The 14,634-nt window shown below is 41.9% G+C and overlaps 1 protein-coding gene across 1 annotated transcript in view; it reads left to right on the top strand.

The window, feature by feature from the left end:
• Positions 1-7,357: 7,357 nt before the first annotated feature.
• Positions 7,358-14,634, top strand: part of LOC109463355 (gamma-crystallin M1-1-like) — a 10,295-nt gene continuing 3,018 nt past the window's right edge. The window contains exons 1-5 of the mRNA XM_019760127.1: positions 7,358-7,493; positions 10,083-10,169; positions 10,693-10,866; positions 11,549-11,689; positions 13,399-13,497. Coding sequence (XP_019615686.1) covers positions 7,487-7,493; positions 10,083-10,169; positions 10,693-10,866; positions 11,549-11,689; positions 13,399-13,497 — 508 coding nt within the window. The 5' untranslated portion in view covers positions 7,358-7,486. The remainder of the gene's footprint in view (positions 7,494-10,082; positions 10,170-10,692; positions 10,867-11,548; positions 11,690-13,398; positions 13,498-14,634) is intronic.

Consider the following 14,634-nt stretch of genomic DNA (forward strand, 5'->3'; position numbering starts at 1 on the left):
ATGTTACTGGTTCAAATACCAGATGGCTTTCAGTTGCCTGCTTTTTTGTCCGACAAAACCCTTATAGTGTACCGTTGTTTGGGTGGGGTCCCTTCGGGTGTGTAGACGATCCCCGCCGCCCAGTTCAGCTAGGAGTTTTACGTCCTGTAGGAGTTTTGCATGGCAGGAGTTTGATAAAGTCCCGTCATGCAAAACTTACCGGAGAGCCCAGGAAAGCAGTCTACTGTCTAGCGCCCATGCTCGAGGTAAATAATATTCGAACGCTCGCCGACAAAACTCGCAGGATACAAATTGAACCCGGTGGGAGGGCAACATGCAGGGCCCTGTCTACATGTATGTGCAGGTAGATCATTATGATGTTTAATCTTCTTTTTTGACGCCATACACAACTTAAACTAGCCATTAGTTCTTTTAATACTGACTGGTGTACATGCATATATCATGTATGGCCATCTATGAACTACTGACACCCCTTCAATTAGGATACCTGCCAACGCATCACATGAACGGGTAATTAAACAGCATTAAGTTTGTTTACGCTGTAGGCAACAATTATAAATGATTGACCTAGCCCTTGATAATAGTACAAAAGGGGGGGCACAGCAAGTCTTACTGTCACCGACCCAAAATCACGCAAATTGTCTGCACCTGTGTGCCAGAGGCAATGACCATTAAAATCATTTGTGCGGCACGTATTTCAAAGGTCGAGGACCATTCAATCATTGTTGAACGATCACCAGGTGTGTAGATCAAGTTTTGTTTGTTCTCGCCGCCCGTATAGATAATGAGGCACCCAGGAGGGGATAGCCAAGTAGAGTAGATAGTATTGTAACCTCTGAACTCAACAGATGGAGAGAAGACAGCATCTTTGCCTGTAGGCTCTTCACATGTTTCGGAAAATTACAGAGGACTTTTTTTTCCTTATGGTCCTTCCATGAACTTTATTTACACAGTAAACATGTTTTATTTACATATATCACATAAAGAAATCAGCTTTCCCCATTTTGTTCTAGCCTTTTCGTGCGAAATGTTATATTCTATTTGAAGTATTTTTTCTGTAGAAAATGAAATTATATTCTATTTGCATATAGTACTCTTTTTCTTTATACACACAGTGACCATGATTTGTAGATAGAATATAGACCAATTGCTATCATATGATTCCCACTTTGTACATTTGCTTGGTTCTTGATACGAGTACATGTTTTAAGATGTCGCTGAATAGCATGTTATATAAATACTTGCATGTGTAATTTGTGTGGTTTGATATCTGTGTTGTATTTTCCGTTGGTTGACATTGTCATTGGGTGTACAATACAATAATACTATCCAAAGTTAGGGGATTGCGTTTTTAACTGTGTACATCTCAGCAAGCCAATCCTTCTTTTCATGTAGTTTGTTAATATGCGTACTTCGTTTAATCGATTATTATTATCTAATTGGCCTTTATATATACAATTCCTGAATCTATCCATCTCTTATAGTACAGTGATGTTTGTTTTTTCTTTCCTTGGCGACTTGTAATATAACAGGAAAACCAGATAATGTGATTTTAACTTCGTTTGCTGTTAGCGGTTCGGGTACGTTCCCGCCTCCCGCTCTGTGCCAGCTTGGTATGACTTGTCTATAATATAATGGTATGTGCTCCATATTAGGAGAATGTGATGCATTTTCAATACCAGAAATTGCTTGCCAAGACTGTTCTAATTATCCCCGCATGTCTGTGCTCTGATATCTATCATTTTTAGTCCCCCTTTATCATAGTTTGCTATGATAGCTACCGATCTTTTGATTCTTTCTTTCTTCCCAGACCACAAAAAGTGGTAAAAGACTTGTTACAGACTTGGTACTTATCTTCTGTGGTTTCATCCGACCAATCCTCGAATATGCATGCCCAGTATGGCACCCTGGTACCACTAGAGCCCAATCCGGTGCGATAGAGAATGTACAGAAAAGAGCTTGTCGGATTATTCTAGGACCAAACTTTGTTAGTTACACTATCGCTTTAAACCAGTTGTCACTTGTATCCCTGTACAACAGACGCCAGGAACTATGTACGAAGTTTGCTACTTCCTTATCAAACTCAACGACCTTCTCTAACTGGCTTCCCCCAAAACGTGTGAGCCTTCATGGCAGAAACCTCAGATCCAAACACCAGATAACACAGTTTAAATGTAGGACGGAACGATATAGAAAGAGCACATTGCCGTTCTTAGTGGACCTGTTAAACGCCGAACAGACCAAGACAGTCCTAGAGTAACACATGTATATATAGCGTTGAGTTAGAATTAATGTTGTTATCTTGCGCTGATTTTAACAGTTGTCCCTTGTGATTGTTTGCCTAATGCTACGTTACCTATTTAGTAAGTATCACTGAGTTTCAGCCGATAATGGCTGCTACTGTATGTTTTGTACGATGTGTAATTTTTAAATAAACCATTTGATGAAAAGGAACTATTCAATTTTATAATAACTTTATTGTTCTGGAACTACAAGAGATGTAGCACCATAAGTTATCTGTGACATTATCAGAGTTTTAAGTATCACTACCATTCCAAATAGAGTTAGGTTTCTAGTTTTCCATGCGTTTAACATATTTTCAGTCTTGATGACTTATTCCTGTCATTTTTTCATTGCACTCTTTTTTATCATAACTAAAGTAGATTCCTAATGACTTGATTAGTGCTTCCAACATCCGAGCCATATAGCTTTTGTTTTCCTAAGATTTAGTTCGGCTCCTGCAATTTTACTAAAGTAAAATTATGCTTATAGGAGTGTATACGGATTTTTCGTTTCCTAATAACAGTGTCGTATCATCCGCAGCTTGTGAGGTTTTGATTTCTGTTGTATTGTCACCATCTATAATTTTGATTCCCAGTATTTCTTTGTTTTGATTCATGTAAAGTGCAAGAATTTCCATAACAAACAGAAATAGACATCCTTACACATTCTAACTCATCCTACATATCCTTGCACATCCTCTCCATCCTGACACATTCTAACCCATCCTCCCCATTTTTACACATTCTTACACATTCTACCCATCCATACACATTCTTAACCATCCTCCCCATCCTTACACATCCTAACGCATCCTTACACATTGATCTTTGTATCCTGTGCATCATGATCTTTGTGATCAACCCTTGTACATTCTGACTTTTCTGATTTAACTTATGTACACTAATAATTTAAATGACTGACATTCATAATACATAATCATCAATGCTACCTCATTTTGACTGTTCGAGCCATAATACCTACTAGTAGTTTCTGTGTCACTCATGACTTCTCTCAGTATATTCCGGTTTTGACAAAGGAAATATGCAGCATATTATTTTTTTTCATAGATCAACACGGTGGAAGCTACCACCAATATGCATTCCTGTATATATGTGCGGGTACTTCACTTGAACTGAGTCGACAGCGTTCACCAAGTAGTGGTCGATTCGTAGCTCACAATATACTTTGTCTTTTCCAAATACCAATTAAACCCTTTGCCTGTTCAGTTTGCTTTGTTTGACCGGGGGGAGCGGGGGTAGATCCTTTCTGATACAGTCCACTATGATAGCAAAATTTCCCAACACCCATGTGTCATGTGGTCACATTTTGCTAATTTTTAATAGTTATGTTCAGCTCAAGTTTGGCTACTTACTGCCATTTGTTGCATACGTTCCATAAATGGAACCTGAAATAATTATTATGATCGATCAGGATTGTCACAAATGTAACATGTATGGCGCATATGTGAACTCTCTACACCCTTCAATGATAGCCTCCTTCGCAGTCTTGTTGGGCGTGGGCGTAATTTTTTCTGTGAGCGACGCGAGTAATATGCCGCCGCGAGGGACGATTTGCTGCCGAGGGACTTTTGCCACGGAGAGAAGGTTTCCGCGCTAACCTTCTCTCCGTGGCAAAAGTCCCTCGGCAGCAAATCGTCCCTCGCGGCGGCATATTACTCGCGTCGCTCACAGAAAAAATTACGCCCACGCCCAACAAGACTGCGAAGGAGGCTAATGTATGGCCAACTATGAACTACTGACACCCATTCAATGAGGATGCCTGTCACGCATCACATGAACGGGTGATTAAACAGTATTAAGTTTATTTACGCTCTAGGTGATTCAGTTATGGTTGAACGATCTCCAGGTGTGTAGATCTCATCAATGGTTTGTTTGTTCTCACCGTCCGTATAGATAAGGAATCATCAGGAGGCACCCAGGCGTGGATTGCAAAGTACAGTAGATAGAGTCAATTCCGCGTAACCGTGTGCTTTTTCCTCCATGTTTGTAATACTGTTGAATTATTTAGAAGAAAAGAATACTCCACTGACACAAGTTCTAAATTTGTCAAAAATTTGAAAATGAAAATTTGAATATATATGAATTCATTTAGATATCTCTAAAGCATTTTGAAAGTGAACTGCCCATGTGTTTCTTTCACTATTCGAAATATTTAGAAATATTTCAAACAAATAACCAAATGGTAGATGTGGGTAATTGCCCCCCATAAAAGTAGGTGCTAATCTGACTCTTCTGTCTTCTTCTGTATATTTTAGGATTTCACTGCTGGACACATGGCTCTTTTGTATGAAGGCATCAATTCACCAATTTCACACTTCCCATAATGCCTAGTAACGGTCACGGATATGACGTAAGACCACCCCCTCCCCCTTCCTCGATGTAATATTTCCAACAATTAAGTTCTATCGACAAACTGGTCAACTATTATTTTGAATTATTTCTTAAGTATAAAGCGCATGCCATAATTGCATTTTTGTTGGAATTAGGGGGAGGGGGTGTCCTTACGTCATATCCGTGACCGTTACTAGGCATTATGGGAAGTGTGAAATTGGTGAATGCCTGACACTCAGGCAGTCTACCCTGTATGTACTTCACAGGGATGTGTGAATTACTTCCTTCCCATCCCATGACCTATTTACAAAATGTTAGAAATAATTGTAAAAAATTTTTACTAATAGATAGTTTCATCTTGGCTCGGAAAAGTACAGAGGACTTGATTTTATGATTTCAGGATGTGAAATTTTCTCAGTTTCAACTTCAGTAGATATCCATATTTTCTTAGGACGGCTTGTATGTCTGTCTGTTGGCTGACCAGTATGTTCTTTCCTATTCTAAGTTTTGTTTTTGATTTTGCATCTTGTGTTACCGAATTGCTGAAATACGTTTGACATGCGCTGCTTTTCTGACGAAATATTTGCTGTATTGCTACTAAACATCATTTCTAGTAAATAGCAAAGTTCTTTGATCACAACCATTTATTCTTCACAAGCCGACGTTTCGATGACCGTCTGTCATCTTCATCAGGGCAATTCTGACTGGTTTGCTGTGCACTGACACTAGATGTTACTTGGTGCATGGCGCACTAAAGGTGTTACATAGTTCACAGTGCAATGTTACTTGGTTCACAGTTCACTTAAGCTAGTTTTTACTGTTAACAATGCATTTCCGAACGCAGTGCAATTGTGACATACATATACTAGGCATTGTTACATCATAGGGGCATATGCGGTTCCAAATGTAAAGTGTTTCTATATAACATTTGTTAACTAACAATACTGAGCTACCGCAGTCCCAAATAGAAATTATTACAAGTCTTGTCACATACATATTGTTAGAAATCATAATAGTTACAAACAATAAGAAAACAAATGTCAGTTATTAAGAATGTGATCCCAAACATGACTAAGTTTATACCCCCGTCATCACGGTTCATGACTTGAGTGGATTTTCTTATCCATACGGACTCCTTAATCCAACGGATACATCTGTTGTCCTCTCGGTCTATTACCTTGGCCCCGTCCCAATCTATTACACAGTTATTTCTTGTAATGTGGTCTGTGACTGCTGAGTTGTTTTCTGGTTTCTCGGCTTCTTTCTTTCTTGCTCTCGATAGACGCTTATTGGATCAGGAGACAACACTTCCTTTTCTCGTTTTCTTTACTATTCAGTATATCAACTTCGAAACAAATCGGTGCCAAGTGAATCCAATATAAAATGCCACATATGTTAAAAGGGGTTATGTGATTTGGTTGAGGGGCTGATGAGCACGGGGAGGTCCGTAAGGAACGCGTGGGGGACCCAGGGTTCCCATGGCAAGAACCTCCAGACTACAGAATTCGTTTCTGCACCACACAATTACAATCAGACTCTACAACAGTCAAATGCAATCAGACTCTACAACAGTCAAATGCCGACTTAATTTTTATGCGTTGCATATGTTGGTGTCGTGAATCCGTATGTTCTGTTCGTGCCTGCATTGTACTTTCATGTACATGAAAGGTCAATACAATTCAGCAGTCCATAATTTTCTTTGCTTATGTACTGCTGCTATGTTTACCATTGTTTAAATAAATAAATAAAACTAATTTTGTCATCACCAATTCTACATCTAGCTGCATCTAAGATCCGGTAGCTATTTCATACTTCAGATCTAAAACGTGCCAAATTAAATCAAATTCTTACATTGATTAATCAATCTTCTTCAGTGAAAAAAGTAAGAAGGCACCACTGTTGGCCATTTCGATATTGCCTCGACGGTTTGTTGGGATTTTGCCACCGAATTATTTGCTTGAGGAATGGGATTAATAAACTTCCCATTCAGTCCTCAGTTCTGTCTTCTCTCAAGCTCTCATCCCTATCTTTATTTCAGGTCTTGTATTTATAGCAGATTTCTTATTTCGTGTTTGTCTCCACGTCTGTACATGTGAGTTATCTAATACCAGTTAAAACTGCCTTGATAACCTGTGTCTTGACCTGTTGTCAATGTCAATAAAGAAAGAAAGAAAGAAAGAAAGTTAGGGCAAAGAGCTTGGGAGAACACAGTCAAGTGATCATCATTGATAAAAATGTCCCCTCCTTATGCAATGGAATCTTTTAATGTCCTCAATCATTAATATTTCCCTCAGCATCTTCATTAGATTAATGTGTCGGTGTCTGTCTGTTAAGTGTCCAAGTCTAGGAGGAGAATCCCCATCTATTTCAAGCCGTGCTCAATTTCAGAATGGGAAAGTTGTAAGCTAGTAATCATGGGTGGATTGGTTGTCGTCAAAGCCCTGATTGCCCTGTTTAAGATTTATGTATATTGCATCATCCTACGTCTGATGAATAAAGGCGTTTCCCTTTTCCCATCTAACCGACCGTGAGTGATCATTATCGCTCCGCCCAGAACGGACGACGCTTCACTCGACCATGAATAAAGTGTCTAGACATGCACCCGACACAAAGAAAAAGTCAAATGAAAAACAAACCAATTATCTTGGTGACACTCTATATATACCCCTCCGACAGGTCCGTCTGTGCCCACTTCGACGAAGAGAGCTGATCGACACGCGACTTAGCGAGCCAACACCTCCATCGGTCCCCCGATCTCTCACCGCAACACCTCCACCGGTCTCCCGATCTCTCACCGCTGCACCTCCGCCGGTCTCCCGATCTCTCACCGCTGCACCAACTAACCGTACATCATGTCGTGTAAGTACATTTCCTCCTTCTCCACTTCACTGCTCATAATACAACACTATCAAAATCTGATGCATTTCCTCGGAGGATAACATTACTGAACGGTACCAAAGTACGAAGTAGCACACGGGGGAACGGTTAACGTACGGACGGGGACCAACCGCGGAGAACGATTGCAACCCATGCATAAGAACTTTTGAAACTATGTATATGGAAAACATAGGTCCTTGAATGATGCTTGATTTCATTTAATTCCAAATCAGCCTACTCGACTCCAGACGGTTTACAGTACCGCAGTATACGGCCACCACTACTACTTATAGTTGGATCATTGGCCCTATGCGGAGCATAAGGCACCCTCCATCCAGTTCGAATTCGATGAAATAGTAATGTATGATAATTTTGCTACTTGTCGCACAGAACGGGAGCACGTATATAGTAGTTGTTTGAAGTACTTGCCTCTGGATCCCCTAGGAAAAATTAGACCATCTTGCAGAGCTATACAGCATTTGAAGAGCAGCTATTTACCACATCCACGTTGCATATTAACAGAAGTTCTACATAGTGTTCTTCCTTTGTTTTAGCTAAAAGTCATTACATTCTTCAATTTACATGGTTGTATTTTTGGAATTTCAAGGAAGTCGTAAGCTGGCCTTGCCGCAATTCCAAAACAGTGTCAGTTTGTTCCCCTTTCCGTCGCGCGGTAATCTCTTGAACAGTTTATCTTAATGGTAAATCATAGTGTTCCCGGCGCGGCGAGAACCTCTCTAAACCGCTCTGCGGTGCTAACCTCCACCGACGGTTGCGCCTCGGCTGCCCAGGCTACCGCCCCACCGGTACACTTGACGGCTCATAGATCACTCAGCTCGAGACACTTGTTTGCCTCTTGTAACCAGATTTGACTACCGACAAAAACTTTGAGTCTCGACATTTCGCAAGTCGTCGCCGTTCTGAAGACACGAGCAAACTTCACTGAGATTTGCGACGATCGACGATCACTTACCCGACCCACGGGTTCTTACCGTTAACCAGTCACATGGAAGACCAAACCCATGGAGCCCGTCGCCTTCCTGGTCTTAGCCTACCAAACGTCACCCTCTGACGCCCAACGCCGTCATATGTTTAAACCATTACAAGGTGGCATCCTAGAACCACTCCATTCTGACCTAGATGTACATGTAGGTCTCCCCACTCCGTAAGATTCTTCAGATTTACAGGTCCCTTCCCTGACCAGTCCGCGTGGCACACCTGTATCTGTACAGCCGGTATAACCGCCCTTCGACGTAACACACCAGCTTCGCAGGCACGCGGCACGCGACTTCTAACACTCAATCTTTGCACATTTAAGTGCAGGTGTTGTTTAAAGCTTTCTAGTGATGATGCCCCAATGGTGTTTGGTGGCAACGAGTTCCGCTCTACGATTGTTCTTGGGAAATACGAAATTTTGAACACCTCAATTCTTGGTTGATAATTCTGATATTTGCAGGCATGACTGTTTCTTGTTCTTTTTAGGCTGGTATCAGATACTGAGTGGTTGGTACATCCACCAGTTTATTAGTCATTTTGTACATCGTGCATAGTCTAGTCTAATTTTCTTCTGTCTTTCAGCGACCCCCACTGTAGGTTTCTCTTCATTTCCGTTACACTAGCACCCATTTCATAGTTGTTCGTGCAGAATCCTGCGGCGTGCTTCTGTACCCTTTTCAGTTGTCTTAAGGTTTCTTTGTATATGGATCCCATACTGTCGCGGTATATTCTAGATTTGGTCTTACAAGCGACGTGTATGATTTCGCTTGATCACTCCCAATGTCTGTTTGGCCTTAGCAATGATGTTGTTAATATGTGTGCCCCACTTCAGGCGACTTATTAATGTAACACCGAGATACGGGTGGTTTTTTGTTGTTGCCAGGCTTGACCACAGAACAGGTAGCTAGTTATATGTGGCGTTCGTTAGTTTTATATATGCATAATGTAGTATTTTTTCTGGGTTAAATTGAATGAGCCATTTGCTTTGCCATTATTCCTGCTTATTCAGATTTTTTGTAAAAGTTGCGAGTCATTCTGTGTAGATAGCTCTACATACAACAGGCAGTTGCATATGGAACAATCAATGCGCGCTTTGAAGGAAAGCGTCACTAGACTTTGGATTCTGTAGCTTAGAAGCTTGTCTTTACCTGATGTAGGGGCCTCGGAAGCTGGCCTTGCTGCAATTCCACCATACAGTACCTTATGTGTCCAGAACTGTGCGCGGTCAGGCATGGTTCTGACAGTCCCCGCCTGTGCCAGCACGTAGATTTACCCCAGGCGCGGTTCGGGTGTGTGTGTTCAAATGCAACTACTAAATTGCAACAATGAGTAAATACATAAAATACTGTTTTGTTATTAGAAAAATTGCCGAAACTCATGATTATCCCAACTTGATTTTGTACTGTATTTAACACTTGATGTCTAGTAATTATGATGTTAATTTTCGTTCTATACCCTTTTCTTTTTTGTACTATGTTTAAAAGTCGTTGCTATACATGGTACCATGTATAATTGTCGTGCAATTAACTTCGACGAGGTAGAGTAATATAACGCTGGTGTCTCAATTATTTTCAGGTGACGTGGCTTGTGATCCAAAGAATAGGATCTCTTGCTACACTGAGAATAACTTCAATGGAGATGAAACCATCTACAAAGCAGACAGTACGTGGGGCTCTAACAATTATTACGAAACATGGCTACAAACGATATGCGGTTAACCGTCTGACTTAACACTGATTCTTTTGCTATGTTTTAAAACTCGCCTTCCCCTTCTCTCCTGTCTAAACCTCTTTTCTGTTCAAATGTCGTCAACTCGAGCACTCATTGCCATATGTATGCAATAAGAATGCACTTCCTTTCAATCGCTTTATCTCCTTTACATATCAATGACTACATGAGTGTTTGTCATGTTCATGTTCAATGAGCAACTAGTTTTCCAGTTACATTACATACATGTAAGTGTTAACCAGTTCTGTTAGTTCATTAGTGACGCTGAAGAAGAGTAGTGGATGTCACTCGAAAAGTCCGAAAAATTATCTCCGTAATTTATCCAGTAGTACAGTTTGAATTTCCTATGAGTATTGTTTACTTGTGTGTCTAACCTTCAATAACGCATGCTACATTTACTTTGCAAATTGCAGACATACGCTTCTCACATCGTCACACATTTTTCTTTCATTGCCAGCGAAAAGCGCCCCACCTGGAAGAAACACATGTCACTCCATAGACGTGGATAATGGGGAGTGGTTGGTCTACACCCATGACTTTTACCAGGGAACAACAGTACTCCTGAAACAGGACTACTACACTGATGATGCGAGCATCCGTGGCAACATCCGTGGCAATGGCACTTGGGATAGTGAGTCTGAAAGTAGTCAGAGATGTGTGAGTGAGTGTACACATACTCACTCACACACACACACACACACGCGCGCGCGCACACACACACACACACACACACACACACGTACACGCACACGCACACACACTCTCTCTCACACACGCACACATACTCTCTCACTCACACACACACACACACACACACACACACACACACACGCGTACACACACTCTCTAACACACACACTCACACACACACTCTCTCACACACACACACACACAGACACGCACACTCACACACACGTACACATACTCTATCTTACACACACACACACACTCACACTCACTCACACACACACACACACAGACACACACACTCACACACACGCACACACACTCACACACACGCACACATACTCTCTCTCTCTCTCTCTCTCTCTCTCTCTCTACTCCACACACACACACACACACACACACACACACACACACATATATATATATATATATATACACACATGGCACACTTTACAGAAAAGGATATAAGACATGCAGGGTGGGATATTTGTCTCTGATAACATATTAAATTTTGATTAATGATGGTATAGTTAAACAGAGTTGAATCCCAGCCTTATACCAGAATACTGTGTTAATAAGGATTAGGGAGAGTCATACTGATATTGGTGTCAATTCCAACTCCACAGGTCAGGCCCGCTCTGCTCGTCCTGTCAGGCAACATGCCATCACCCTGTTCGACAAGTACTTCTACTGCGGAGCTACGAAAACCTACCGCGAGAGCAACAACGATGCCCAGATGCAGGACTGCCGCTCCTTCATAATTCGTGGTATGTCAATATATTTTCCGAAGTAAATGTACCATCCTTTGCTAGCTAAGACCAATTCTTCCGCATAGTTTTAGGATTCCGCATAGTCACCGGATGTTTCGGGCCCTACTCCGTTACACCCTCAGGCTGCCGGGCCCAGCAGTGTTGGCCAAGTCACTGCTCATCCGCTCCTCCCGGTTTCCAGCTTGCTGTTTCCCTCCTGCACCAAAGCCAGCATGACGCCCTTTCTACTGCTTCGCCCATCTTGCGCGCTGCTACCTTCTTGTCTCTTTCCTGTTACCCCTACAGCTGACAGCATCTTCCACACCGACTGTGCTGGGAAACCCCTACACCCTACTTCAACTGCGAACAGCCAAGCCTGCCAACCTTTGTCCCTACACTGCTGCAACAGGTCTTGGTACTTTGCACTTTTCCTCTCATGGGCTTCCTCACAGCCTTCCTCCCAGGGAACAGTCAACTCGATAATAACGATTTTCTTCCCGTCTTCAGACGACAGGACAGCGTCAGGACGCAAGTTTGTTTGGACAACCTGGGGGAAGTGCATTCTCCTACCTAAGTCCACCCTCAACTCCCATGACTTCGCTCTCTGCAAGATGCTGTTATCCCTTCTTACTGTTGCCGGTTTCACTTCTCCCTCTCTCACGAAGTTCATTGCTAGATCTGGTCACTCTGGGCCTATCCTGGCGCTTCTTCCTCCTCTGCTGCTCAAGAATTTCTGCTATCACCGCTAGTACCTTGTCATGGCGCCATCTGTAGCGCCCTTGGGCGAGGGCAACTTTGCAACTTCGTATCGTTCATCTTAGGCCACTTTATCCTGTCTTTAACTGGATGGGCTTGTCTCTCTGCTCTGCTAGCTTGCTCACGGCCTCTGGGCTGCTGGCTTTCCGTTGCTGGCCTTCTCTGCGGTGAGTGCCTCCTGTGGGCTTGGGGTGACTCAGGTGCTTGGGGATCTCCAGTACTGTGGGGTGCCTCCTGCCTAGAGTCCTCCTGCGTCTCACCAGGTTCTACCCCTGCGCGCTGCATCTGCAGCACCCCTTGCCCACCTATTACTTCCATCTGCTCTTCCTTGCTCAGTTTGTGCATATCTGGTTTCATTGACACATAGGATTTGGGTCGAATGCATTTCACACATTTTAGGTTAGGGAATAATCTTTCTTTTAAGAAAGATTAATAATCTTTCTTTTAAGAAAGATTATTACTAAAACCCCCATGGTGAAGACACATTGTAAATTGATTTGAATTAAAGACAATTATTGCACATTCTAACATGTGACTAGCATATGAGTCTAATAAATACAGACTCTAAACTCCAAATTGGTGGATTTGCCAAGAGATCCCACTTTTTCTGCAATTTGGATCTGGGATGATACATGTATGATGGGCCATTATACATGTATCATCCCAGATTGATGGGGGTATTTTTTACTGTACACGTGGAAAGTTAGGGTGAATTTTTTAATAGTAGCTCCCTTTCATGATCGTGAAAAGGAAATTTTGAAATAAAATGTATTTCTTCTTCCACCACATTGCCATACAGCAAGTTCTGTTCACACAGGAAACGTCTTTTTACATGTACGTCCCTTTCTGCCCAGAGGGTGGGGGGCGCTAAATCTGACTGCTAATTGCAGTGTTGTGCACTATTCTCATACAATTGCACTCATGGCATGAACAAATTTATGTTATTTCGATAAACCTGTTCTATATTACAGACGGCTGGTGGAAGCTGTTCCCTCTTGGGCGCTACAAAGGTGAATACAAATTCACTAACGGCATTTTTGGGCCAGGCGAGTACAACTTGCCCAACATTGGTGAAGGCATTGAATTTATGGAGGTTGGCTCAGTACAGCACTTCCCGGTTTGCCCTTGTCTGCCTTGTGTTAAAAAGTGATAGCAGTTAATGATACAGGCTGCAGTGGTAGCAATGCACAGCACCGTAACTAATTTTGGCGACATCAGTGTGACCATGTGTCACCCTTTAACGACAATCTTAGTTACTTTTGCTGGCAATATGAGACAGACCAGGTTGGAGCAGAGAGGTTTGTAAAACTGGACCCAACTTGAGCTGAAAATATCAGATGATAATCGTCAGAAGACAAAATTTTTTCTATTTTCATTTTTGCACATTTGCTTGCCCAAAGACCGCCGTGTTTTAAACATTGTTTTTAGAAATTACCCACTGGAGATCATAGGGGTCCTAAAGTAGTCCCTTGACCATTTGTAGACATGGGAGCAGATATTTTCTTCAAGCATAATATTTTGAAAATGACCCATTGGAATGTTCAGGCCCAGTCCTCATAGTTTAATTCCTTATCCATCCATACATTTCAGCTGGAAAAAAACTTAGCTGAGCCTTTTTTGACATCACATCAGAATACCTAGAAATCGTCTGCTGCATAGATCACAGTGCTAGCTCCCAGGATCCAACCTGGTCTGTCCCTATGAAAACTTAATCCGACCTCTTAATTCTGATCCGTTCCCCAACACCAGTCGACTTTCAAAACTGACCCATTGGAGATCCTAGGGGTGTGTTCAGGTAACCCCCGACCCGTAGTTTTTCAATCATTTTTAAATGACCCAATGGAGATCCTAGGGGGGTGTTCAGGTAACCTCCTGACCCGTAGTTTTTCAATCATTTTCAAATGACCCACTGGAGATCCTAGAGGTGTGTTAAGGTAACCTCCTGGCCCTTTGTGAATTGGTGCACATAGTTTTTTCAAGTATAATGTTTTTAAAAATGACCCATTGGAGTGTTCTGGCCCAGTTCCCATAGTTAAAGTCCATTCAGACACATAAGTTTTGTCAGCTAAAAAAAAGATGGGCATCACATCAGAGGCATCATTTGGCACATTGATCAAATTAAAAAATAAGGGATATTGATTGCAAAAGGAAATCCTATGAAATTGGCTAAATTTAAAGAAAGAGACCTAAAAACTAATCTTGTTTCT

The sequence above is a fragment of the Branchiostoma belcheri genome, unplaced genomic scaffold (genome assembly GCF_001625305.1).
Source record: "Branchiostoma belcheri isolate BF01 breed outbred unplaced genomic scaffold, Haploidv18h27 scaffold125, whole genome shotgun sequence".
Taxonomy (NCBI): Eukaryota; Metazoa; Chordata; class Leptocardii; order Amphioxiformes; family Branchiostomatidae; genus Branchiostoma; species Branchiostoma belcheri.